General features: G+C 46.0%; 1 protein-coding gene across 2 annotated transcripts in view; it reads left to right on the forward strand.

Annotated features, from left to right (window-relative positions):
- The first annotated feature begins 861 nt into the window (after window positions 1–861).
- Window positions 862–27,785, forward strand: part of CRYL1 (crystallin lambda 1) — a 555,279-nt gene continuing 528,355 nt past the window's right edge. The window contains exons 1-2 of one of the 2 annotated variants that reach the window (XM_086935212.1): window positions 862–1,019; window positions 22,544–22,651. In XM_086935212.1, the coding sequence (XP_086791338.1) occupies window positions 979–1,019; window positions 22,544–22,651 (149 nt within the window). In that variant the 5' untranslated portion in view covers window positions 862–978. The remainder of the gene's footprint in view (window positions 1,020–22,543; window positions 22,652–27,785) is intronic. The other variant, XR_015299353.1, reaches the window with a different exon arrangement.

A 27,785-nucleotide genomic window follows, 5' to 3' on the forward strand; every position in this document is an offset into this window, starting at 1 on the left:
AGATGGCTAATTGGGCATGCGGGTCAGCGAGGGGCTGCCGCATTGGATCGCCTGTAAGATGACCCACCTTATCTGCTACTTGTTATGCAAAATAAACCTGCACCACCGTTTCCCACAATTCTGTCTCATGAGTCTCTTTGGTATGCAAGTGGTATGGGGCTCAAGGTGGAGCGAGCGCTGGCGGTGTGGGCACTATGTGTAATGCTGTACGGGGCCCTATCGGGGGAGGGGAGAGAGAGAGATGGACAATATAGGGGCTAAAACTGTTGTGTGAGTAATAGAAAGGGTTCTGAGAAGAGATGGTAGACCGTAGAAGAGAGAATGAGTGAGTAGGAGAACTAGAGAGAAATGCAGCAAGAGAGAGAGCGAGAGAGAGAGACAGGGATACAGTGAAAGAAGAGACTGCAAGGGCGGGGACAAACTGTTGGCTAAGTAAGGGCTCCTGGAGAGAGCCGGCGAGATAAAGTCAGGGGGTGAAAAGAGAGAAAGAGAGAGAGAAGGTTTATGTGTGACAGAGAGAGAGAATGAGGGGCAGAATTCGACGACAGAAGGTAGAGACTGGTAAAGGTCGAAAGACGGAAAAAAGAGAGAGAAAGATTAAGAGAGCATGAGATGAAGAAGATTTACAAATAGTAAAGGAATGAGAGAGTATAATTTAGTCGCTATCTTAAATTAGTTGGGAAGGAGGATTAATTATATACAAGAGCCAAGGTAAACATTTCTGGCATGAAGCCTTTTCCCACATATATTTTAAATATGTGTGCCGAAAACAAGAGAGGAACATTCAACCAATTATGAAAGGGAGCGTATCGACAAATTAAAATCAGTCTGGACCGGCCAATGAGGGCGCGGTTTACAGGCAGACCCCTCCTCCTGGGAAAGGACTCTTGACAGATTGCGAGGTGTGCTCCAGTGTTTAGACTGCTGATCTCCAGTTTAAGTTTGTGTTTTTATTCTCAGCTAACCAAAGCGCTAGACATGAGCAGCATGAAGGCGGGAAGCATCGTGATTATCGGCAGGTAATTTTATTGTGCGCCTTGTACGAAAGGAACACTGTTTTATATGTAAGTAGAAAAGTACAGAACACGTCCAAACCTCACAATAGTTTGATTGTCGAGAATAGTATAATTTGCATCGTAAAGGTAGGTACGGAAGATCAGCATTTACTGTAGGACCGATGTTAAACCCGCAATAATCTGCTGCAATTAAGCTGTTGTTTTCTGGCTCTCAATTTACCAGACGTTGAGTTTTTGTCAGTGCTGCTACTGAAAAGGCACATGATGTCCCGTCACCCGTCTCAAAAATAGGAAGCAAACATCCGTAGGAACGTGACCTTTTTGCGGAAAGACGTTTCCTGCTTTTCTTTGCCGTAAAAAACAAGCGCAGGTAAACGCATTAGGTTTTGCCTACGTGATTAATAAGCTGTTTTTGTTGTAAATTGTAGCTTGCTGAGTAGTTGTACAATATAAGTTACAGAAAATCTCTTAAATGGTTATGACATGTATAAAAAGGCAATATATTATGCTGTTACTAGTGGCATGGTGCGAGTAAGTTATAGCAACATTTCGAAAAATTAAATGAAAGGGGGAAATACTAGAATTCATTGATGTAATAGAAATGTATGTTCTTAGAAAAGTTCTGACAACATTTGGACCCAGTGCCACTGCACCATTCAAATCATGTCCCCAGTGCCTGCAAGATAACTGCATTTGAAATTGCCTGTTTAGTAGTAAAATACAGCAATATTTGGTGGTTGGAGGAGTTCTGACAACTTTTGGCTCCGGTGCCACTGCATCTGCTGCAGCATTCAAATCATGCCTGTAATGTAACTGCACTTGTGACTGCCTGGTTATTTTAGCAATAATCTGGGTTTAGTGGGGTCCCTAGAACTTTTGGTCCAGGTGCTACAGCACGTGCTGCACCATTCAAATCAAGTCCATTTTAACTGCCAGGTAACTGTAATCATGACTGCCTGTTTAATTGTAAAATATAACAATATTAGGTGTTTAGAGGAGTTCTGACATCTTTTTGACCCGGTGCCCCTGCACCCGCTGCACCATTCAAATCATGAGCCTAGTACCTAAAGTATAACTGCACTTCTTACTGCCCGTTTAGTTGTCAAATTTAGCAATAATCAGTGCTAAGTGGAGTGGCTGGAGCTTTTGGTCCAGGTGCCTCTGCACCTGCTGCACTATTGAAATCATGACCCTAGCGCTTGCTAGATAACTGCACTTGTAACTGCCTCTTTAGTTGTAAAATATAGAAATATGGTGTGCAGGCCACACCTAAAAAACGCTGTCTTCATGTTCTTTTGACTTTCGCTGCCAATCTGAAACCATAGCTTGGGTGCAGTTGTTCATGGGGGGTGTTTTGCTGTTTAGTTTATGTATGCTTTGGAAGCCTTTATCGCCATGTGAATGACTACTCGCAATGGTCCCGAAATGTCTTCTGGCTGGTTTGAAGTGCACCAGTCTAACTTTCAATAGCCTCCATGGCATTTATAACTCCTTCAGCCAATTACATTTTAATTCAAATTAAATTTATTTGGGTGAGATATCACCCACAAAAGAAGCATAAATAAATACATCAATTAAAAACAGAGCATAAAAAATAAAATATAATTTGTTATTATATCATATGTCATTAAAAAGGAATGAATAGCAGCATGGCTCAAAAACACGATTATAACAACATAGATACGCGAGGCCTCACGGTAGGCAAACCTTTTCATCGGTTAATTGCACAATTCCACAAGAAGCGTAACTGCATCACTAAAATGCCTAATGTTACAATATTTCTTTTTTTAAAGTGGCAAAAAAACATCCTAGTAAATCTTTCATAGTATTTGCAAAAAAGCATAAAATGCATCATTGTTTGGCCTGTTTTTCCATCACAAGCACAGGGAAAAGCAGCTAAGTTCAACTTAAAACCAAGGAGGAAACACATCAGGTATTTGACAGTGTCAGCTCTTACATGGAACAATAGTGAACGTTCCCATCATCCCTGTTGCAGTCAAAGGTAGTTTGTAGGGCAGTTCAATGCTTTCAGAGATCGATATGCCGTAATCTGCATCTTCCCTCCCATTCTTCTAAAGCGGCATGTCTCTTCACAATTATTAAGTACAAGTGCTACCTCTTGTTTGTTAAGACTTTCTGAAACTAAAGGTACATCTCGCGTTACGTTCAATACTACCCACCGACCTGTCGATCCTTCCAAGGATACTCCAGCTACTAAAGTCAGGACACACTGTATCTCAAATCTACAAACTATTGTCCCCAAAACCACGCAAATCACACTTGAGAAATGAGGTAAAATGGGAATCTGAATCTAACACTAGAAACATTCCCTTTGACTGGGACAAGATACATAAAACTCCCTTTTCAAATAAAATCTGTCCGGTACTACCCCAAAGGAAACTCATGCTAATAAACAGAACATATTGGACCCCTGAAAGGATCTTTAAGCTTAACCTCAGCCAGAGCCCTACATGCTGGAATTGCCATGCACATGTTGATAATCTAGCTCATATGCTCTTCCACTGCCCCATCCTACAAACATACTGGGATAAAATATACAAGTGTATAAACAAAACATTCAATATCTACCCCCCAGGGAATTCTCCTACATCCTTCTGAGACTTCTAGATTCAATGCTACTGAATGAAAATTAACGCTATCATCTGGACCTTATGCTCACACTTGCCTGCAAAACTGAACTTAATAAATAGAAGAACTCCAAAGAAGTCTCCTTTAGAAAGGGCAAGAATGGTTGTCCTTTCTCAAAGGGGCTGATGACATCTCTCTACATTCTTTGCCCTGGCGTCCCCCACATAGGAAGTTATGGAGGTACCTTGATGCCTTTTCCTTTAAATATATGATCCTCCTTGAATTACATAACTTCCAATAAACGAATACATACATTTTACTGAACCTCTTGATGACTACCATTGCACAACCACCCTCCCTATGGGTCTCTATCACAAACATGAGCCCTCTCGCCTGTCCCTCCACATAAGGAACGTTCCACATAGGACTAGCCTCACGCTCCCCCATTATGTCTTTATTTCATACAGTCGGACTCGATGTGGGTGGATATGTGAGAGTTTCTTGTTGATTACTGTTTTGACATTAGGTTTGTACTTGGGATATGATTACTATATTACTGTAATTGATGTTCTAACAAGATATCATTATAGTGCATCGTATAAAAACGTTTATGTCCTCAATTGAACGCCTACAATGTAACTTTATGATGGGCCGACAAAAAAATTTCATATATAACGACCATCTGTATCTCTAACCTAACCGCAATTCCAACTGACTCTTAATTTGTAACTTCTTGGCATTTCCTTCTTCTTTTGTAGTTATTTCTTTCTATTATTATTATTATTATTATTGTCATTAAAATTGTTATTATTATTACTGTTATTATCATTTATAATCACATTTGTAACTGTACTTCAACTCCTGCCAATTTGTGATTTTCTTTTTTCTTTTTTTCCATCTATGTTCTTGTTCTTTTCCTTGAAAACCCAATAAAAATGATTTGAAAAAAAGACTTGTGTATATATCTGGTTCTGCAGGCCAATTTTCCCAAGCTCTGTTTTGACATATGCCAACCAGGGGATTTGAAGAGAGGCAGTCCATTATAATGTCTCTAGTTAGGTCTGCCTCCTTATTCTTCCAAATTGTCATACATAGTAATATTGTTTGCGCTCTAATAAAGTCCCCAAGGTAGCACAAGCCCAGTTCTTCATGACAAATGGTTATGATCGGAACTGCTAGTATCTTTCTACAGACCCTGTTTTCTTCATGTAGTAATGCCTCTCAGTCAATCTTAGCTTGTTAGCCGAGAGCACATTGCATCCTGGGACTTGTCATTTCACTTTCAACATCTTATGTGCTAAAAATGTCAGCATGCAAAGTGCAGTTGGCTTACATTCTGGCTGGGTTTGACCGAAGCTGACATGAGTTGGGCCCACTTGTAGTTAGAGAAAACATCTAATTGCAGTTTTTTTTTAGTTTTGAATAATGTCAACTCCTTATGTTAGCAGATCTGCCAAGCTGGCTTTTGTAGTTTGCGAGAACTTCAGCTAGGACAGGGGTTTTAGTCAACCACACTCTGCATTATGAATGTTCAGGGTTCTTTTATCATTGAGTGTGGGCATAAAAACTCCAGCATTTGTATTCTATTGAAAATAAAATCGGCACTGGCTGAGACGATGTTGCACATGACATAGGGGTACTTGGCAGGTTAGCGCACAATAATTTTATTTTCACGGACAGTTTTAAAAATGTAACACCTTGTATTGGGAACACTGGTGTAAAGATCTGGCATGCGTATTTTCTATTGCACTTGACAGTCAGAGTATTGGCTGAGAAGAAAGATTCATCGGTATGAGCAACAGTTCCTTTGTGCTTTCTGAAACTGTGTTGGGTAGAATCGATACACTAGCAATATGTACATCACCCTTGTCCCCTTTATATCATGTAACTGGTGCCGCACCTGGAGCCATTACTACCATTGCCTACTCTTTTCAAACATTTAACTCTTCCCGCAAAGTATTGACTGTTTCCAGTATTGGATTTTCTTTTCCTTTCCGGAGTGCGGACTATTTATGTCTATTTGGAGCACAGCTCAATGATTACCTTTTAGTGGATTGTGGATGACTTGTCTAATATCTTCGTTCTGCAAGTAGCTGTTTTATTTTGTATTTTTTGGGGTAAGGACAATGGCTTGATGGTTTTGTTTTTTTGGCTCTCGTCTTTTATATAGCGCACATAAGACCATTTTTACTTCAATTTAGCACATTTTAATATTTAGGGGTGACTTTTCAAACTGCCCTGAGGTTTCCTTCACAGATCAGAGTCTGAGTAGGTTTAAGGAGATGCAGTGTTAGTAGGGTAAGAAATGTGCTTTTGTAATTCTGCGATTACTTACCGGTAATAGAAATACTTTGAGTTCTTCTCTCCAGGATAACTCGCAATGAGGCCCCTGTGCTTTCCATCACAAACATTTCCTACTCATAAAGTTCCCTCCCCCCGCTCCTTGCTTCCTGCACTGTACCAAGCCCAAACCCTAAACAGTTGGGCTGGCCGAAAAGAGCAGGAGGAAGGGCCTGAGTCATCATGGTTAGAGAAGGACTCTGAGTAATGCTATGACCGGTAAGTAATCACAGCATTACCCCTTCATCCCTCTCGCTCTGCTGACTCACATAGTCAGATATACCCAAGCTCAATATTGGACCAGAACAACAATACAGAAATGCAAACACATGTTTAATCCAGCGGGAAAAACTGTTTACAACAAGGAAGCCAGCACCCTGGAACCCAACAACTCAGGGACTTCCAGACCCTAGACCACCCTTTTTCGAACTGGCACTTTCTGGTTAGCTGAGGCAGAACCTACCACTCCCATCAGGGGTGGGTGTTTACACGCACTGAATACCCTGTACTCACCCTTGGCTAGCTTGGTACTGAGCAGTCAGGTTTACCACAGAGGCAATGTGTAAAGTATTGGCACAGCACTCACGACAAATACCTTGCGCATTAAAAGAGAGACTTCACATGTGATGTATGTAAATAACTTTTATATTCAGAACACATAATCAACGCAACATGAACATCATGTATTTCTGGTCATAAATCACACTTGTTATTATTACTAGCAATATGAGGCCCAACTGTGTTCAAATTACATCAGCAATATGCGCACTCTGGAATGATGATGAGGCAAGATGAGGAGGAGGCCCTGGGGGGAGTCCTCACACTACAGGAGGTGAGAATCACCATTAAAGCCATGGCTAAGGGCAAGATCCCTAGGACTGACAGCCTCCCCACAGAATTGTACGTGGCTTACACTGATGAACAGGCCCAACAACTCATCACACACAGTGTCAGCCCGGGAATTTGGCCATCTCCCACCCACCACTAAAGAGGGGCTGATCGTCCCACTGGTGAAACCAGGACGCCCCCGCCCCCTATGATGTCCTTTCATATCGCCCTTTATTCATGCTAAACATGGACTATAAATTATTACGCTGTATTCTAGCAGCCTGCCTACTCCCTTTCATGCCCAAGCTCATACATATGGACCAAGCCGGATTTATCCAATATATCCGCAGGCTTATCTTAATCCTCGAAGCTGGGATCCTAGACAAACTAGTGGCAATGATTGTTGCCATCAACAACGAGAAAGCTTTCTATAGAGTTTCGGGTGGGATTTCCTGTATCAGACGATGTCGCGAATGCCCGGGTCCGCACTGGCAGATGCATATCTGGCCCATATTCGTGGGACGGGGCAACAGGCAGGGATGATGGCTTTCTCCACTGCTGCTCGCTAGCACCGCCGAGCTGTTGGCTGGAGCGGCAAGGATGGCACCTCCTTCCAGGGACTGAACATTAAGGGAAATACCAATTATACTTTGTAATGATTGTGGATGTGGTGGAAGGAGGACAGGACACCTTATGGGGTTACCACGCTGGTTTATTTAATTAAGTCGGTCTATCACAGAGCGCCGGTTGAGTTGCACCTGTCTCCGCTCCGGTGCCTGAAATCGCAATCTCTCGCGCAACCCTAAGATGGCCGGCGTTCACGCTACGTCACCGCGTAGCGTGAACACTAGACTGCACACTACATATCTCCCCCTTTTTATATCACACAGCAGAAGTGGGTCTAGGGGTGTAATTTCCATCACTCGTATCATAGTCCCGGAACTTAGCAGGTCTCACAATCGCTCTGCCCACCCTGGTGCGCCTTACCGGGGTAGAAGTCACTTCTCTCTCACAGACCATGGGGGGCCCCATTTCTTTACCTTCAAGGTTACTCGGACCTGCTCTGCCGGGCCGTTTTCTCTCCTCTCTACCTTGTACCTCTGCTCGGGGGCTTTCACTTCCTTCTTGCTCCCACTCAGTTCCCATTTCGCCCCTGTCGTCCTCCTGTTCATTATCGTGATTTTCCGGTGTGCTTTGGCCTGCTACCATCGGTTCCTGCTCTGCCGGAATCCATTGTAAGATCTTATTGCATCGGGTCATGCGATCCTGGGACCACACATTCCTGTCGCTGAGCAATGCCGCTCGGTCATATACCCCTTTTACTTGTAAGGGCCTGCTGTATTTGCTGTCTCCTTTCTTCTGTAACGTCGCCAATTTGACACTCACCCATTCTCCTTCCTCCAGGTCTGTGTCTTTTACGTTCTTTCTTATATTATAGTGTTCTGTGTATATGTTCTGAGCTCTTTCCAAGTTTCTGTACCACCGCAGGTGACCATTTGCTTGTCATCATCTTCTCCTTCCATGCCACATTGTCTTTTGCAAAGGGGTCTCTGCTCCTGAGAATCTGGAAGGGGCTATATCCCGTGCTCGTGGGCGTGATGCGATAGGCTCAAACCATGTGCAATATCTCTTTCTCCCAGTCGTTTCCCATCATGATCGCTGCCTGTATAGACCCCATCAGTACTCTGTTGAAGCGCTCCACTTGTCCATTCCCGGCCGGGTGATATATGGACGTGTGTTTGAATATGATCCCGTTTCTCTCCATGTACTTGAGCCACTTTTCCGAGGTGAACTGAGGACCGTTGTCACTCAGTATGGATTTGGGGATGCCCTCTCTTAGGAATGTCGCCGTGAGGAACTGGAGTATCGTTTCAGTGTCCATTTCTTCTCGGACCTGTACTTCTGGCCATTTTGAGTATCTGTCCACTATAACTCATATGTATTTTGGAGTTCCTTGGTCATCCAATATTGGCCCTAATATGTCTATGGAGAGTTCCTCCCACGGATTCTTCGGGGTGGCAAACTTTCCCAATGCAGGTCTCAATGGCGTCTTTGTTTTATCCGCTCGCTGGCATTGGTCACACTCTCTCACATACCGCTCTGTCTGAATGTCCATGCCTGCCCACCAGTATCCCTGTTTGGCCCTCAGTTTGGTTTTCACAATTCCTAAATGACCCTCATGCAATATGGCCATGAGCCTGGGGATTAGTCCCTCAGGGGGTACCACTTTGTCCCCTCTGTACACAAACATCCCCTTGTCGTCCAGGGACAATTGCTCTCTAACTTCATAGAATTTTCTGAGGTTCCCTCGTAAATGCCTTTTTTCGGGCCATCCGCCCACTATGTGACCCATCACCTCCTGAATGTTCTGGTCTTCTCCGTACGCTTCCCTCTATTCTTGATTGCTTATGACTTTCTCCGGGTCTTCCATCGCCGCCACCATCTCTTCACTCGCTTCTGCCCCTTCACAAACTTCCTCCATTGCGGCCGCTCTACTTAGGTAGTCTGCTACCTTGTTCTTGCTTCCCGGAATGTATTCTACGCCATATCTGTACTCCAATAGCTTCAGGGTCATCTTGGCTATTCTGGGGGTTGTGCTAGGATGCCCGCTGGACGTGAGTACTCGTACCAGTGGTTTGTGGTCCGTCTTCAATTGGAATCTCGTACCCCACGAGAACTGGCGAAACTTGCCTATGGTCCACACAACTGCCAAAATCTCTTTTTCGATGACACTGAATTTCTTTTCCGTGTCTGTCAGGGCTCTGGATGCGAAGCTTAAGGTTTCCGTTGCACCACTGCTCCTTTCTTGCATTAGGACTGCACCCAATCCTTTGTCGCTGGCATCCGTCTCCAAAACAGTTAATCCATGTGGATCATTTCCCTGCTTTGGGATGGCCTGACTGACATCTCTCTTGATGCTTTCGAACTCCTTCTGCGTGTCTTCTGTCCATGTGAACGCTGTCTTTTCTCTCATTAGCGGCCTCATGTGATGGGTTTTCGTGGCAAAGTGTTGTACGAATTTACTGTAGTACTTGGCCATTCCGAGGAAGGACCTGACTTCTTCCTTACTGGAGGGAGGGGGAGCATCACATATGGCCTTCACGTTATCCCTTTTTGGGGTGATGCCCTGCTCTCCAATCTCGTGTCCGAGGTAGGTGACTGAAGCCATTCGTAGACTGAACTTTTCCCATTCAGCAGTTAGTCACTTTTCTTCTAGCACACTCAGTACTTTGGCTAATTTGTCGTCATGGTCCTCTCGATCTTTACCCATCACCAGGATGTCGTCCTGGAAGTATTGGACTCCTTCCATGTCTTTAAAGACATGAGTTTTTGGAAAACAACCGCTGCCGAGGAGAGGCCAAACGGCATTCTGCAGAACTGGTAACAGCCGAAGGGTGTTATAAACGACATCAACTTCTTGCTCTCGGGGTGCAGTGCTATTTGGTGGTATGCCGATGTTAAGTCAACGCTGGAGTACCATTTGATCCCCTTAGTTTTTGCCAGCATCTCCTCAATGCCTGGTAAGGGAAACCTCTCCACCATGATGCTTTTGTTCAATTCGCGCAGGTCCACGCACAACCTCACCTTGCCACTGGGCTTCATTACTACCACTAGGGGCGCCAGCCATTCCGCACAGGCTATGTGTTCTATTATTCCATTCGTTTCCAGCCGCCGCAGTTCCTGTTGCACTGCTTTCCTCACGGCGATGGGGACATTCCTTACTTTGTGTGAGACTGGAGTAGCGTCGTCCTTGAGGATTATCCTGTGCGAGAACTTTTCCAGCTTTCCGACTTTCCCGCCAAATACTTTAGGGAAGTCCCTCTTCAGTTTCTCTAGGTTCGGCCATTATTCGGGCGCCCAGGTCTCCTTGATCCATCCAGCCTAGGACCGAGGGGCCCTTTTCCGCCACATATAGCTTGCATTCCGCACTCCTACCGCTGAATTCAAATTTTAACCGCCGTATCCCACCATCGGGATGCGATCTCCTGTGTACGAGACTGGCTTTATGTCCGGTGTCTCCAACCTTGGTCCCACGTGAGGCTTGAACTTCTCATTCCACACCTATCTCTGCACTATCGTATATGGTGATCCTGAATCCGCCACGATGCTGATCGACACTCCACCTATGAGCATATCGAGCAACGTCTTGCTCGATCTCCGGATGTCTACTCCCAGTACTTGATCCTCTATACATAGTACCAAGTCTTCTTCCTCCTGTCCCCTTTTCTCGGTCTTTTCCTGATCTTGGTCCACATACTTCACCATGTTGCGGCCTGCTTTCCCCCTGCAGGCTTTTTCATAATGTCCCATTATTCCGCAAAACATGCACTTAGCTCAGAACGCCGGGCATCTCTTGTCATGTGCTTCATGGGTGGGCCTGCCACAACGGTAGCATGGGTTCTTACCACTTCTGGTTTGTTTCCCTTGTGATCCCGGTTTTCCCGGCCATTTGTTGGGTCCCCTGTTTGATATCCCTGAGTTCTTGTTCCACCCTTTGGGTCCTTTGTCGTCGACTTTGTTCACCATTGTCCTTACCGCTGTTTCTCTCTTAGCAGCGTCTGCACATCTTTTCGCTAGTTCGGCCTTTTTTACTATTGCGATCACCTCCTTCAGCGTGGCATCGCCGTTCACCCATAGCTTGTCTTGCACTGTTTTGTTTGTTGTGTGCATCACGATCTGATCCTTGATGAACTCGTCGTGGAGCGCGCCAAATTTACACGTCGCCGCAAGCTTTTTCAACGTCGCCACATACTAGTCTATAGATTCTCCCACTTCTTGTTTTCGCTGCCATGTAGCGATCTATGGATACACATACTGCTTGTAGGTAGTGCTCATTCAGGTCATCTATGGCGTTTGCGAATACGTCATCTTCTGTATCTCGTCGGGGCTTGGGTACCAGGTTCTTGAACACTCTTATTCCCTCTGGGCCTAAATTATGCAGTAATATCCTCCTTTTCCTTTCCTTTGTGAACGCCTCTTCATTTTCATCTTCCAGGACCTCGATATAATTGACGATGTATTCTCTCCAATCATCCCACTTCATGAGGGGCTCCCCTGGTTTGGGCAGGAACGGTATTGGTGCTGTCGCCGATGACGCTTGTATGCACATGGTCGCGCGCTTTTCTGGCGCGGTATTAAGATTGTTGGGGCTGCCCGGTGCACTGCTCTCCTCTCCCTGCTCCGAATGTGACTGGGGACTCTCTGTGTCCTCCGCACCGCTGCTTCGTGGTTCCGCCAGGGCCTCTGTTTCACTGGGGGTTGCTTCTAGTCACTGCTACACCCTCCGTGCGTTATTTGGTGTCTGGTTGATGGTGGGCTCTGTCTTCTTGCTGGCTGCGCCCTTTCCTTGCTCCCCCACTAGTGCTCCCTCTATGTCTCAGATGGGTGCTGCGCTGTACCTGGGCTCGTGGGACGTCACCCTTGCTAGTGTGCTCCAATGCCTCTGCCACGTTCTCTGTGATGTCTTGGCTGCCCTCACACGTGGGGCTTGGTTGTCTGTGGCTGCTGTTCCTTTCCTTCCTTGCTTCTCTGTGGGTCCTTCCATTTTTCCTACATCCCACCCTCGTCGCCACTGTAATGATTGTGGATGTGGTGGAAGGAGGACAGGACACCTTATGGGGTTACCACGCTGGTTTATTTAATTAAGTCTCTCTATCACAGAGAGCGCCAGGCGAGCTGCACCTCTCTCCGCTCCGACGCCCGAAATCGCGATCTCTCGTGCGGCCCTAAGATGGTCACCGCGTTCACCCTACATCACCGCGTAGCGTGAAAACTAGACCACACACTACATACTTCCCTTTAAGCAGATGATCTGCACCGCAGGCCTCGGGCCTGGCCGCATGAAAGAGGCGAAGAAGGAGCTTTGACTTGCCGCACTGCAGGCAGAAACGCTCCCCCCTTACTTAACTAAATTGCCAGCTCCTGCTGCACACCGCATTTAGCGATCGGATGTCCAGTAAAACAAAGAGCAGTGCAATCTGGTCCTCACAATCTCCCCTACCCCACCGGCACTGCGTGGCCAGGAACAGAGTTACTGTGAAACGCTACAATGGACACAAAAAAGGAACAGGAAGTAAGGAATATGCGGGGGAATTATTGGAGTAAGAAATGTTTGTGATTGGAGGCACAGGGCTAGAGGGACGAAGGGGTTATTGCCGTTGTAACTGCATCAGCCCTGACCCCCCTTACCCTCCTCCCCCCCCCCCCCCCCCCCCCCTTCCCTCCACATCCCAAGTTTATGCCTAACACTGATTAGGAGCCCACTGGTTTCCCTCCCCTTTCTATGGTGGAAAAGTTGAAATACCAAGGTCATTTTGGATTCTGAAATTACCACTCACAGCGTTTCCATTAATTGCAAATGCAACAGGACTGTTGTGGCAGTACTGCATCAGACGAATGAGGGCCTCCATGATTTGTGACCTGCAGAGTTGGTTTTCTGTGGTTTGTGGGCTGTCTGGGGTAGTGGGCTGCTCAGCGGCACCACTGATGAGTTGTAGCCTGCTTAGATGTTTATGAGAGCCCTTGGGATAAGAAGTAAGAGGCCACCTTGTGGCACATACATTAGTACACCTCTAGCCCTGCCCTCCTCAGTTGGAGTAAGCATTGTGGACAAATCTTTTTGAAGTCAATTGCTGGTGACCATCTAGTTAACCTGACTCGGGGTGCACTTCCGTAGTACACCTGCATGCTTTAAAACTTTGAAATGTTTAATTATTGTTTCAAAGTTCTAAAGCCTGTGTGTTCAGTTTTGGACGCGTGTTTCAGACAGAGCACACCAACACAATATAGACTATTTGATGTAAAAATCTGTGTAATTTATTATATATAGGAGTGCATTTTATGACTTATTTTTCTGTCCGTATCTTTTTGCCATTAAGTTTCCATCTTGCGCCTCTTCCTTTCTAGGTTTGTGAGGCAGAGCAATGGAACAGAGTTCTTGTAGGTTCTTAGGAAGGTTGATTCCTGAAATGGTATGGGGTTACCACGCTGGTTTATTTAATTAAGTCGGTCTATCACAGAGCGCCGGGCGAGCTGCACCTGTCTCCGCTCCGGCGCCTGAAATCGCAATCTCTCGCGCGACCCTAAGATGGCCGGCGTTCACGCTACGTCACCGCGTAGCGTGAACACTAGACTGCACACTACATATCTTCCCCCTTTTTATATCACACAGCAGAAGTGGGTCTAGGGGTGTAATTTCCATCACTCGTATCATAGTCCCGGAACTTAGCAGGTCTCACAATCGCTCTGCCCACCCTGGTGCGCCTTACCGGGGTAGAAGTCACTTCTCTCTCACAGACCATGGGGGGCATCATTTCTTTACCTTCAAGGTTACTCGGACCTGCTCTGCTGGACCGTTTTCTCTCCTCTCTACCTTGTACCTCTGCTCGGGGGCTTTCACTTCCTTCTTGCTCCCACTCAGTTCCCATTTCGCCCCTATCGTCCTACTGTTCATTATCGTGATTTTCCGGTGTGCTTTGGCCTGCTACCATCAGTTCCTGCTCTGCCGGAATCCATTGTAAGATCTTATTGCATCGGGTCATGCGATCCTGGGACCACACATTCCCGTCGCTGAGCAATGCTGCTCGGTCATATACCCCTTTTACTTGTAAGGGCCTGCTGTATTTGCTGTCTCCTTTCTTCTGTAACGTCGCCAATTTGACACTCACCCATTCTCCTTCCTCCAGGTCTGTGTCTTTTACGTTCTTTCTTATATTATAGTGTTCTGTGTATATGTTCTGAGCTCTTTCCAAGTTTCTGTACCACCGCAGGTGACCATTTGCTTGTCATCGTCTTCTCCTTCCATGCCACATTGTCTTTTGCAAAGGGGTCTCTGCTCCTGAGAATCTGGAAGGGGCTATATCCCGTGCTCGTGGGCGTGATGCGATAGGCTCAAACCATGTGCAATATCTCTTTCTCCCAGTCTTTTCCCATCATGATCGCTGCCTGTATAGACCCCATCAGTACTCCGTTGAAGCGCTCCACTTGTCCATTCCCGGCCGGGTGATATATGGACGTGTGTTTGGATATGATCCAGTTTCTCTCCATGTACTTGAGCCACTTTTCCGAGGTGAACTGAGGACCGTTGTCTCTCAGTATGGATTTGGGGATGCCCTCTCTTAGGAATGTCGCCGTGAGGAACTGGAGTATCGTTTCAGTGTCCATTTCTTCTCGGACCTGTACTTCTGGCCATTTTGGGTATCTGTCCACTATAACGCATATGTATTTTGGAGTTCCTTGGTCATCCAATATTGGCCCTAATATGTCTATGGAGAGTTCCTCCCACGGATTCTTCGGGGTGGCAAACTTTCCCAACGCAGGTCTCAATGGCGTCTTTGTTTTATCCGCTCGCTGGCATTGGTCACACTCTCTCACATACCGCTCTGTCTGAATGTCCATGCCTGGCCACCAGTATCCCTGTTTGGCCCTCAGTTTGGTTTTCACAATTCCTAAATGACCCTCATGCAATATGGCCATGAGCCTGGGGATTAGTCCCTCAGGGGGTACCACTTTTTCCCCTCTGTACACAAACATCCCCTTGTCGTCCAGGGACAATTGCTCTCTAACTTCATAGAATTTTCTGAGGTTCCCTCGTAAATGCCTTTTTTCGGGCCATCCGCCCACTATGTGACCCATCACCTCCTGAATGTTCTGGTCTTCTCCGTACGCTTCCCTCTATTCTTGATTGCTTATGACTTTCTCCGGGTCTTCCATCGCCCCCACCATCTCTTCACTCGATTCTGCCCCTTCACCAACTTCCTCCATTGCGGCCGCTCTACTCAGGTAGTCTGCTACCTTGTTCTTGCTTCCCGGAATGTATTCTACGCCATATCTGTACTCCAATAGCTTCAGGGTCATCTTGGTTATTCTGGGGGTTGCGCTAGGATGCCCGCTGGACGTGAGTACTCGTACCAGTGGTTTGTGGTCCGTCTTCAATTGGAATCTCGTACCCCACGAGAACTGGCAAAACTTGCCTATGGCCCACACAACTGCCAAAATCTCTTTTTCGATGACGCTGAATTTCTTTTCCGTGTCTGTCAGGGCTCTGGATGCGAAGCTTAAGGTTTCCGTTGCACCACTGCTCCTTTCTTGCATTAGGACTGCACCCAATCCTTTGTCGCTGGCATCCGTCTCCAAAACAGTTAATCCATGTGGATCATTTCCCTGCTTTGGGATGGCCTGACTGACATCTCTCTTGATGCTTTCGAACTCCTTCTGCGTGTCTTCTGTCCATGTGAACGCTGTCTTTTCTCTCATTAGCGGCCTCATGTGATGGGTTTTCGTGGCAAAGTGTTGTACGAATTTACTGTAGTACTTGGCCATTCCGAGGAAGGACCTGACTTCTTCCTTACTGGAGGGAGGGGGAGCATCACATATGGCCTTCACGTTATCCCTTTTTGGGGTGATGCCCTGCTCTCCAATCTCGTGTCCGAGGTAGGTGACTGAAGCCATTCGTAGACTGAACTTTTCCCATTCAGCAGTTAGTCACTTTTCTTCTAGCACACTCAGTACTTTGGCTAATTTGTCGTCATGGTCCTCTCGATCTTTACCCATCACCAGGATGTCGTCCTGGAAGTATTGGACTCCTTCCATGTCTTTAAAGAGACGGTCCATGAGTTTTTGGAAAACAGCCGCTGCCGAGGTGAGGCCAAACGGCATTCTGCAGAACTGGTAACAGCCGAAGGGTGTTATAAACGACATCAACTTCTTGCTCTCGGGGTGCAGTGCTATTTGGTGGTATGCCGATGTTAAGTCAACGGTGGAGTACCATTTGATCCCCTTAGTTTTTGCCAGCATCTCCTCAATGCCTGGTAAGGGAAACCTCTCCACCATGATGCTTTTGTTCAATTCGCGCAGGTCCACGCACAACCTCACCTTGCCACTGGGCTTCATTACTACCACTAGGGGCGCCAGCCATTCCGCACAGGCTATGTGTTCTATTATTCCATTCTTTTCCAGCTGCCGCAGTTCCTGTTGCACTGCTTTCCTCACGGCGATGGGGACATTCCTTACTTTATGTGAGACTGGAGTAGCGTCGTCCTTGAGGATTATCCTGTGCGAGAACTTTTCCAGCTTTCCGACTTTCCCGCCAAATACTTTAGGGAAGTCCCTCTTCAGTTTCTCTAGGTTCGGCCATTGTTCGGGCGCCTTCAACAACACTTGCGTGGCTCCACCCAGGTCCAGCTTTATGCCCAGGTCTCCTTGATCCATCCAGCCTAGGACCGAGGGGCCCTTTTCCGCCACATATAGCTTGCATTCCGCACTCCTACCGCTGAATTCAAATTTTAACCGCCGTATCCCACCATCGGGATGCGATCACCTGTGTAAGAGACTGGCTTTATGTCCGGTGTCTCCAACCTTGGTCCCACGTGAGGCTTGAACTTCTCATTCCACACCTATCTCTGCACTATCGTATATGGTGATCCTGAATCTGCCACGATGCTGATCGACACTCCACCTATGAGCATATCGAGCAACGTCTTGCTCGATCTCCGGATGTCTACTCCCAGTACTTGATCCTCTATACATAGTACCAAGTCTTCTTCCTCCTGTCCCCTTTTCTCGGTCTTTTCCTGATCTTGGCCCACATACTTCACCATGTTGCGGCCTGCTTTCCCCCTGCAGGCTTTTTCATAATGTCCCATTATTCCGCAAAACATGCACTTAGCTCAGAACGCCGGGCATCTCTTGTCATGTGCTTCATGGGTGGGCCTGCCACAACGGTAGCATGGGTTCTTACCACTTCTGGTTTGTTTCCCTTGTGATCCTGGATTTCCCGGCCATTTGTTGGGTCCCCTGTTTGATATCCCTGAGTTCTTGTTCCACCCTTTGGATCCTTTGTCGTCGACTTTGTTCACCATTGTCCTTACCGCCGTTTCTCTCTTAGCAGCGTCTGCACATCTTTTCGCTAGTTCGGCCTTTTTTACTATTGCGATCACCTCCTTCAGCGTGGCATCGCCGTTCACCCATAGCTTGTCTTGCACTGTTTTGTTTGTTGTGTGCATCACGATCTGATCCTTGATGAACTCGTCGTGGAGCGCGCCAAATTTACACGTCGCCGCAAGCTTTTTCAACGTCGCCACATACTCTTCTATAGATTCTCCCACTTCTTGTTTTCGCTGCCATGTAGCGATCTATGGATACACATACTGCTTGTCGGTAGTGCTCATTCAGGTCATCTATGGCGTTTGCGAATACGTCATCTTCTGTATCTCGTCGGGGCTTGGCTACCAGGTTCTTGAACACTCTTATTCCCTCTGGGCCTAAATTATGCAGTAATATCCTCCTTTTCCTTTCCTTTGTGAATGCCTCTTCATTTTCATCTTCCAGGACCTCGATATAATTGACGATGTATTCTCTCCAATCATCCCACTTCATGAGGGGCTCCCCTGGTTTGGGTAGGAACGGTATTGGTGCTGTCGTCGATGACGCTTGTGGGCACATGGTCGCGCGCTTTTCTGGCGCGGTATTAAGATTGTTGGGGCTGCCCGGTGCACTGCTCTCTTCTCCCTGCTCCGAATGTGACTGGGGACTCTCTGTGTCCTCCGCACCACTGCTTCGTGGTTCCGCCAGGGCCTCTGCTTCACTGGGGGTTGCTTCTAGTCACTGCTACACCCTCCATGCGTTATTTGGTGTCTGGTTGATGGTGGGCTCTGTCTTCTGGCTGGCTGCGCCCTTTCCTTGCTCCCCCACTAGTGCTCCCTCTATGTCTCAGATGGGTGCTGCGCTGTACCTGGGCTCGTGGGATGTCACCCTTGCTAGTGTGCTCCAATGCCTCTGCCACGTTCTCTGTGATGTCTTGGCTGCCCTCACATGTGGGGCTTGGTTGTCTGTGGCTGCTGTTCCTTTCCTTCCTTGCGTCTCTGTGGGTCCTTCCATTTTTCCTACATCCCACCCTCGTCGCCACTGTAATGATTGTGGATGTGGTGGAAGGAGGACAGGACACCTTATTGGGTTACCACGCTGGTTTATTTAATTAAGTCTCTCTATCACAGAGAGCGCCAGGCGAGCTGCACCTCTCTCTCCGCTCCGACGCCCGAAATCGCGATCTCTCGTGCGGCCCTAAGATGGTCACCGTGTTCACGCTACGTCACCGCGTAGCGTGAAAATTAGACCGCACACTACATACTTCCTTTTAAGCAGATGATCTGCACCGCAGGCCTCGGGCCTGGCCGCATGAAAGAGGCGAAGAAGGAGCCTTGACTTGCCGCACTGCAGGCAGAAACGCTCCCCCCTTACTTAACTAAATTGCCAGCTCCTGCTGCACACCGCATTTGGCGATCGGATGTCCAGTAAAACAAAGAGCAGTGCAAGCTGGTCCTCACAATCTCCCCTACCCCACCGGCACTGCGTGGCCAGGAACAGAGTTACTGTGAGACGCTACAATGGACACAAAAAAGGAACAGGAAGTAAGGAATATGCGGGGGAATTATTGGAGTAAGAAATGTTTGTGATTGGAGGCACAGGGCGAGAGGGACGAAGGGGTTATTGCCGTTGTAACTGCATCAGCCCTGACCCCCCTTAACCCCCCCCTTCCCTCCACATCCCAAGTTTATGCCTAACACTGATTAGGAGCCCACTGGTTTCCCTCCCCTTTCTATGGTGGAAAAGTTGAAATACCAAGGTCATTTTGGATTCTGAAATTACCACTTACAGCGTTTCCATTAATTGCAAATGCAACAGGACTGTTGTGGCAGTACTGCATCAGACGAATGAGGGCCTCCATGATTTGTGACCTGCAGAGATGGTTTTCTGTAGTTTGTGGGCTGTCTGGGGTAGTGGGCTGCTCAGCGGCACCACTGATGAGTTGTAGCCTGCTTAGATGTATATGAGAGCCCTTGGGATAAGAAGTAAGAGGCCACCTTGTGGCACATACATTAGTACACCTCTAGCCCTGCCCTCCTCAGTTGGAGTAAGCATTGTGGACAAATCTTTTTGAAGTCAATTGCTGGTGACCATCTAGTTAACCTGACTCAGGGTGCACTTCCGTAGTACACCTGCATGCTTTAAAACTTTGAAATGTTTACTTATTGTTTCAAAGTTCTAAAGCCTGTGTGTTCAGTTTTGGACGCGTGTTTCAGACAGAGCACACCAACACAATATAGACTATTTGATGTAAAAATCGGTGTAATTTATTATATATAGGAGTGCATTTTATGACTTATTTTTCTGTCCGTATCTTTTTGCCATTAAGTTTCCATCTTGCGCCTCTTCCTGTCTAGGTTTGTGAGGCAGAGCAATGGAACAGAGTTCTTGTAGGTTCTTAGGAAGGTTGATTCCTGAAATAAGTAGTGAGTTACAACAGCCTGGGCAGTAGCAGAGAGAAAAGATGCCCCGTACTAGGGAGAACGTGCTATCTCCATAGGCCGCCTTCTCTCTGAGATCTAGCAGGAAGACACAAAACACGGATTATCTCAAGTACCAATATGATCCTTTTCTTCTCCTTCTATGCTTTTGTATTGTATTAATTTCCTAAGTGAAAACCACTAAATACATTGTCTTTCCAACGAATTAAGTGCATCAGTGAATTGTGCCATGCAAAATAGCTTAGCTCAGAGACTAAACAGAAATCTTTTTACTCCCTTTCTGAGGGTAACTATTTAACATCCTTTGGCAGGGAATTCAGTATCTGGAGACCAGGAATAGAGAATCATTGACTTCTTTTCAATTGGAGCTTTGTTTAACCAATCATTAAAACCATGGCCCTGTCGCATTTGAGAGAGGATGCTGAAAAGTTTCGACATAGATGTAGAAGGGGGCTGTTCCTTTGTGCCATTTCAAAACGAAAATAAAGCCAGTTTAAAAGGAATGTGCTTGGCAACAGATAGACAATGAAGGATGGCTAGGCCCTCCATATTGTTGCATGATTTTTTAACTTCAAGAGCAGCTTTGCTGTCATATTTTGTCAATTAGAGCTCCTCAATGTAACCCTGAGCCAAGTTGAGAGTTCACATGAGAAGCCCACAATGATTATATGATGTTTGTCTCACAAATAGGTTTGTTTTGTTTGCTAAGAACCTTTCTGTACTGTTTAACACAGACAGTTAGAAAGCCTAAAAGTTATGGAGGACAGTGGAGTTTGCCTGAGTCCTGAAGTAATACCACTATTGTTCTCTTCTTAACTTTGGTCTACTTTAATTTATCATTTGAGCTACTTCTTCCAGTCCAGTTTTTTGAAAGGGTAATTTTTCAAGAATGGTAGGAAACTGTTAAGGATGAAGTTGGGCATTTCATAACCTGGGTTTATTATATTCCAGTGTTTAAGTCCCTTTCTTGGAGTGGGTTCTTTGTTCTCAGGTCTTCGGGTTTGGGTGTGTTCGCGACACCACTGATTAGTTAGACGGAGGCATGGATGCCTTGTTGAAGAGATGATATGCTTCCTTTCATTTTATGATGATCGCTTTTACATTGTATTCTGCTTAACCACTGTGAGTGGATCACACTTTTGGGTCTGCAGGTGTGCATACCAGTTATTCTGGGACACAAAATTACTGCACCATTCTAAGTTTTTCCCCTGAAGATTAAGGAATACAGAATTACCATAGAAATCAGTGTCCCCACACCAAATTTCATGAATTGTCCCACATTCCAGGCCCTCTTGCCCCAATCATCTTCCAACCCCCCACAATGTGTCCTCAAGGAAACCCTCAGAGTGTGTAATTACTGCTTATCTCAAAGTCGTGATTTGGCCAGTAACTTCTGCCTGTGTGTCAAGTGTATTTCTAGATTGTGAGTAATTTATTATGTTGTTTAATCTTTCTGTGTGTGACTTCCCTTGTCAGTATTTGACAAAAGCGGTCCAGTTGGTGCCATACTTCTCAACAAGACAGGAACTGGGACTTTTCAAATGGTAAAAGTATGGCAATTTCAGCACAGTACCGAAATCTGCCAGGACAATGTCCAAATCAGGAGTCGGAGGTTAAAATAAGTTTATATCTCCCTTTCCCTCCTCCAGAGAAGGCTGGATTTGAAAGGAGGCAACCGTTCAAGTAACGACCAGGAAGGTAGCAATAGAGGTCTTCTCCATAGTAGATTGAGTTATACTTAAAAGCTGTGCCTTAAAGCATACTATATCTATTAAGATACTTCTACCTGTCTGTGCGACTTGGGTACTTGAATTCAAGCATGGTGCTGCAGAATTTGTATCATCTAGATCCTCTCATTGGACCCTTGGACTCCTACGAGGACTAAGTGTGTGTATGTGTTCTGTGAGAGTTATATTTAGGGTCGTATTTGGAAAGTTAAAGCCATGCCACTAATTCCGCGGACAGGCCATTGTAGGTGGTGTTGAGTAATCGAGATGATGCCATCCCGGTGCATGCACTACATTTCCTCTGATACTGAGCTTTCTGAACTTACCCTAGTTCCTCTCCAAAGGACTTTGAAGTAAGAACAGATTGATAGGTTTTGTCTAATCTTACAGTCATAAAAACGTCTAGGTATTCACTATACATGTAATCACAGTATTTGAACCTTTTTTTTTAATGTTCAGGGGAGCCTTAAAGACCTGGTTGTTTTCCCTGCCGATTGGATAATTGAGATGGTATTAGTCATAGCTTGTAGGTTTGCTAGCTTTGATGTACCTTTTCAGTGCCAACCTACCATTGTGGTTGATTGCAGTGCTCTATAACACCATATCATTAAAATACATTTTGCCTTTAGTTATTTTATTTTCATTGTGGTACAAGTAAGATCTGTTATGATACAACCTCAAAATGCCGAATTGGTCTAAATATTTTTACAAATCGTTTTTGTGTTTCTTCTTGGTCTAGCGGTCTCATAGGTCGCAGTTGGGCAATGGTGTTTGCCAGCGCTGGCTACAAAGTGAAAATCTACGACATTGTGCAACAGCAAGTTACCAGTGCCCTGGAGGACATAAGGTATGACCTGTGCGTAGTCAAAAACTTCATGAATCCATATTCAGTTCAGTTGTTAATCTTGAGCTTAAATGATAAGGCCCTACTAAAGTAAATATGCATCCTTACTTTAAAGTTAGGGCAGTGTCTAGTGTTCATGTTACTGGTAACAGAAAGCCTAGTGACAAAAAGAACATTTTGGGATAAGAGAAATACCTAGGGAAAACGGAATGGTTGTAGGTTTTTACTTCCTTTTCATCTTCATTGCGTACACCACTACACAGCATGAAATTACAGTACATTGTCTCGGTCGGTGATGAGGGAGACTCCTATTTAATGAATTAGCCCTAACCCTTAACATATTTTTTATCGCTTGCCTTTGATGTGATGTCAAACGATGTCGTGTTTAGACAATCTACCGAAGGTGCTATAGTAGTGGTGTACCAACAGAATAGGTGAGTGATAAGAGGAGCCTACGACTGAGAGAATCCTAGAGATGTGAAACACCTAGGGATATGAGAATATGGTATGGTTTGGGATAAGAGAAAATGCTATGGTTGGTGATAAGAGAAAATGCTATGGTTAGGGATAAGAGAAAATGCTATGGTTATGAAAATCCTGCAGATCTGAGAAGCCTATTGTTAAGAGAAATGCCTACCGATAAGATATGCCAAGAAGCTTTGGAGTAAAAAGAGCTGTTAGTGAAGGGAAACACTTGGGGTTTCTTTCATTTATCTAATGACAAGCCTCTGATTATCAGTATTCAGTGATGGTTAAACGGTGTTAAACAGCATGATTAACAAAATATTGAAAATAGAAGTTATTGCCTATTTTTCTTGTGTGCTCTCTCCTTCATAATGTAAACTGTAGCACATTTCACTCACTCTTTAGGGTTCAAATACCTCTTCAACTCTGACCAAAATATTTCTAAATCGAAGGCTTGTGAGTGAGAGATCTTTATTTCAATTGTAATTTTTGTAACTTGTGTAGGCAGAGTAGTGATTTGTGTGGGTGGATTCTGTTTGTTTTTGTGTGTGTAATCAAGCTGTATTGAGATTATGCAGGCACCAACGAAAGGGAAACACAAAAGAAAGGGAGAGAAAGGCACACATCATATGCACAGTACTGTTGGCATCATGCTAGTGCCGCGGCTCCTGAACGTGAAGGATCCCGGATACAACCTTCGGGGCACTAGTATATTGTATTATTCCCACCATGTCCCCCAGATTTTACGGTGTTTATGGGGGCATCCCCTCGCTATTTGTACGGGTTCTTCTAGTTTCAGTTCATCTCCACTCAACCTGGGAAGGGTGTGGGCTGGTTTGCAGTGTGGGGAGACCTCTTTCTTGATGACTGTGACGCCGATTCCCAACATTGCATATTCTACCCTAGGGCCTCCTCCGTCTTTCAGAATCTCGAGCAGATCAACACAGAGGGAGCAGCATATTGCCTACTGTCATTACTGGGATTAGAGCTAAACATCCATAAACAGTCGAGTACGCTGCTCTTAACCTCAAGTGGGTCATTGACAGGATCTGCTCCATCTCCATCCATCCTTCCAAGCTCTTTAATAAATGTTTAGTGTAAAAATGTGCTAGATATATCCAAGGGGGTGATCATCCTATAGTTGACTCATTGTCTTGTTGTCCTTTTTTGTGTACAGAGGGATCCTGACACTCCCCATCAAGGAAGCCGGGATTGTATTTTCTTCAATAACCGCTTCAAATAGTGAGACCAAAACATAGGCCCACAAATTAGGATCTAATTTCAAAATTTAATTTGGCCCATCTTGGCCATGGGATCTTGATGGCTTAAATTTCTTTATTAGCTGCACAATCTCCCCTATTGTCAGTGGGCTCACAACTCGGGCTAAACCATCACTCCTGTGCCAACAGCACCCCAAATTTAATTTGGCCCATCTTGGCCATGGGATCTTGATGGCTTAAATTTCTTTATTAGCTGCACAATCTCCCCTATTGTCAGTGGGCTCACAAGTCGGGCTAAACCATCACTCCTGTGCCAACAGCACCCCACATGCTCACACTCTCACGAACCAGCCACCTGCTTATGCTCACAAAGACCAAACACCACTCACACAACATGCAATAGTCTCATACATGCCACTCAACACCCACTTGCTCACCAAACACGTCATGGAGATATTGGACCTACTGAATGCTCTACTCTTCCTCACGGAAACATGGCTAAACCCATCCTCTGCACCGTACATCACTGCAGCCATTCCTGCCAGCTCAAGATTGTGAGGCAAGATAGTGAGCACAATTCCAGAGGTGGAGTCTACATCATATTCAAAGATACCATCAGCGGCACCACCTACACGGACCCCCCCCCACCCCTCCAGCTACATGCCACACCTCACTTTCAAGATACTCATCACAGCCACCTTCTCCTTGGGCGAAACTCTTGTGCACAGAACACCAGGACCCTGCATCAGTTTTGCCGGCGACATCAAAGACTTCGCTGCACCCCCATCATCCACGCCAGAACCTTCCTCCTCATTGGAGACCTTAACTTTTACCTAGAAGAAAACACGGACCAAAACTCTATGGCCCATCTAGCAAACCTTGGCCTCACCCAGCATGTTACTAAACCCACCCACACCGCTGTACACCCATTGGACCCTATTTTCTTATCACTCAGCAACATTGTGGTCGATAAGCCAACAACTATGACCTGAACAGACCACACCTTCGCCAGCTTCAGTATGCCCATACCGCACCACCACAAACCTACCAACACCGGAAACGCCTGCCACAGATGGAAAAGCATCACAGAAGAGAAATGGGCTTGCATCTCTGCTCACTGGCCCAAGCACACCAGCAACTTACCCAAAGACATCAAGAAGCTCGACATCTAGATCACCTTATGCACCAACATCCTGGCTCCCTTCAATCACAACCCAATCACAAGAGCAAGGCTGCCGATCAGTTGGTATACAGAGGAACTCAGGCTGACTTAACACCACTGCAAAAAACTGGAGCGCAAATGGAGAACAAGTCATGACACCACAGATAAAGACATCTTAAAATCAGACCTAAACGCTACTACCAGCAGATACGAAACAACAAGCACACATCCCTGGCAGATCGCATTGACGCTGGCATTCACAACTGCAATCTTTGCCATCATCAAAGATTTCATTGCGCCTGTAGCAACATCACCCTCTCAAAAGACCTTTGCAACAAGCTCTCAGAGCTCTTCTGTAACAAATTCACCTCAATATACAACATCTTCAACCGTCAACCAGACCTGGTCACCGTCGCAGCTCAACTTATCATCGTGCTGAAGAACGAACCCTGACCTTGCGGCTTGCTGTCACTGTTGTCGAAATTGCTGTTACCATGAAGATCTTCCACTCATAGACCCTATCTGACCCTTGCCACCACTATGCTTTCATCAAAGGACTCTTACTGATGAGCAAAGGAGCACTAACAACCATCTCGGCTGCATTCCAGGACGCCAGGAAATATGCCCCTGTCATGCCCCTGCTCAAGAAGCCATCTGCTGACCTGGCCACACTTTCTAACTACAGAACCATCTCCCTCTTATCATACCTGGTAAAGGTCTTAGAGAAACGGACCAACTGATGTCTCACCGACCACTTCGGCAACCATCAGCTGCTTGACATCACACAGTTCAGTTTCAGAACCAACCAAGTACAGAAACACACTCATCCTGCCACCTTACTCCTCGAATGCCCGTAAACTTTTCTCTGGAGTGTCACATGGTTCATTACTCAGTTGCACCCTCTTCAACAAATACATGATTCCTCTGGTCCACGTCATTTGCGCACACCGCATCAAAACACTCTCCTTTGCCGACGACATGTAACTCGTACTCTTCCTTTTGGATAAGACCCCCAACAAAAGAAACCAGTTCACCACCTGCATGACTGTAGTCACTAATTGGATGAAAGCCATCTGTCTCAAGTTCAATACCGACAAGATAGAAGTACTGATGTTCGGCAAGAACCCCTCACCATAGGAGTCCAACTGGTGGCTGGCCGAACTTGGACCATCACACAACTAGCACCCACTGCAGGATTCTCAGAATATTCGTCAACCGCAAACTGGCTGGTACTGCACAAGTCAACTGAGTCGCTGCATACTATTTTCACAACCTGAAGGTGCAGTGGAAGATCTTCAAATGCTCCCAAGCAAAAGTAGAAGAACTGTCATTCAAGCCCTAGTCACCAGCAAGTTGAACTACGGGAAGACCCTCTATGCTGGGATCATCGAGCAATTTGCTAGAAGACTGCAAACCATTCCGTACTTGGCAGCTGGACTTATACTCAACCTCCCACACATAACTCACTTCACACCACACAGGAAGCTCCACTGGTTCCTGATATACAAGCGCGCTCATTTAAAATTCCTCACAAACTCATTCAAAGCACTGTACAACTTCGGCTTCAACTACCTGAACAGTGGAATCTTCTTCCACCAACCACCCAGACACCTCCCCTCCACAGAACAATTACTTGCACATAATCCACGCATACACAAAACCAGATCAGGAGGTTGGACGTTCTCTTACATTACTCCTGAAGCGTAAAACGGCCTCCCACTCCACACCAGAGCCTCCTCCTCACTACTTTTTTATTTTTTGTATTTATTTTTATACATAAACCAAATGAGGCATTACAAATCGTTTCATCAGTCATTCGATGGCAAAATAAGTATACAATATAACATAAAGGTCTAAAAGATACATCGTGGGACAGTGATCAAAATAGCTGTTGGAAAAAAACCCAGATCATAGCACAGAAAACGACACAACAATCACATTTGGTTAACTGAACTAGCGGCCGTATCGGACAGTTTCCTCCGCTCACCCCCATTTGACCCAGCCCACAGTAGGTTCTCTACCATCCCCAGATTATATAAAATTTACGTGTGCAGCCTCTGCTGGGGCATGTCACTTTTTCGGCTGCCATATAGAGGTCCCCCGCCTCCATTCCTATATAGAAGGCCTCTGGCGCTCCAGTATTTAGCCACATCTCTTTTTGCCACCACCAGGCCCAGCAATCAAAAGACGGGCCTTAGGCATGTGCAAGCTGTGCACCTGCACAGGGTCGCCAAACCCAGGGACCGCCACGCCAATATATATCTTTAATATATTAATCCTCGGAGGATGG

The sequence above is a fragment of the Lissotriton vulgaris genome, chromosome 8, assembly GCF_964263255.1.
Source record: "Lissotriton vulgaris chromosome 8, aLisVul1.2, whole genome shotgun sequence".
Classification (NCBI taxonomy): domain Eukaryota; kingdom Metazoa; phylum Chordata; class Amphibia; order Caudata; family Salamandridae; genus Lissotriton; species Lissotriton vulgaris.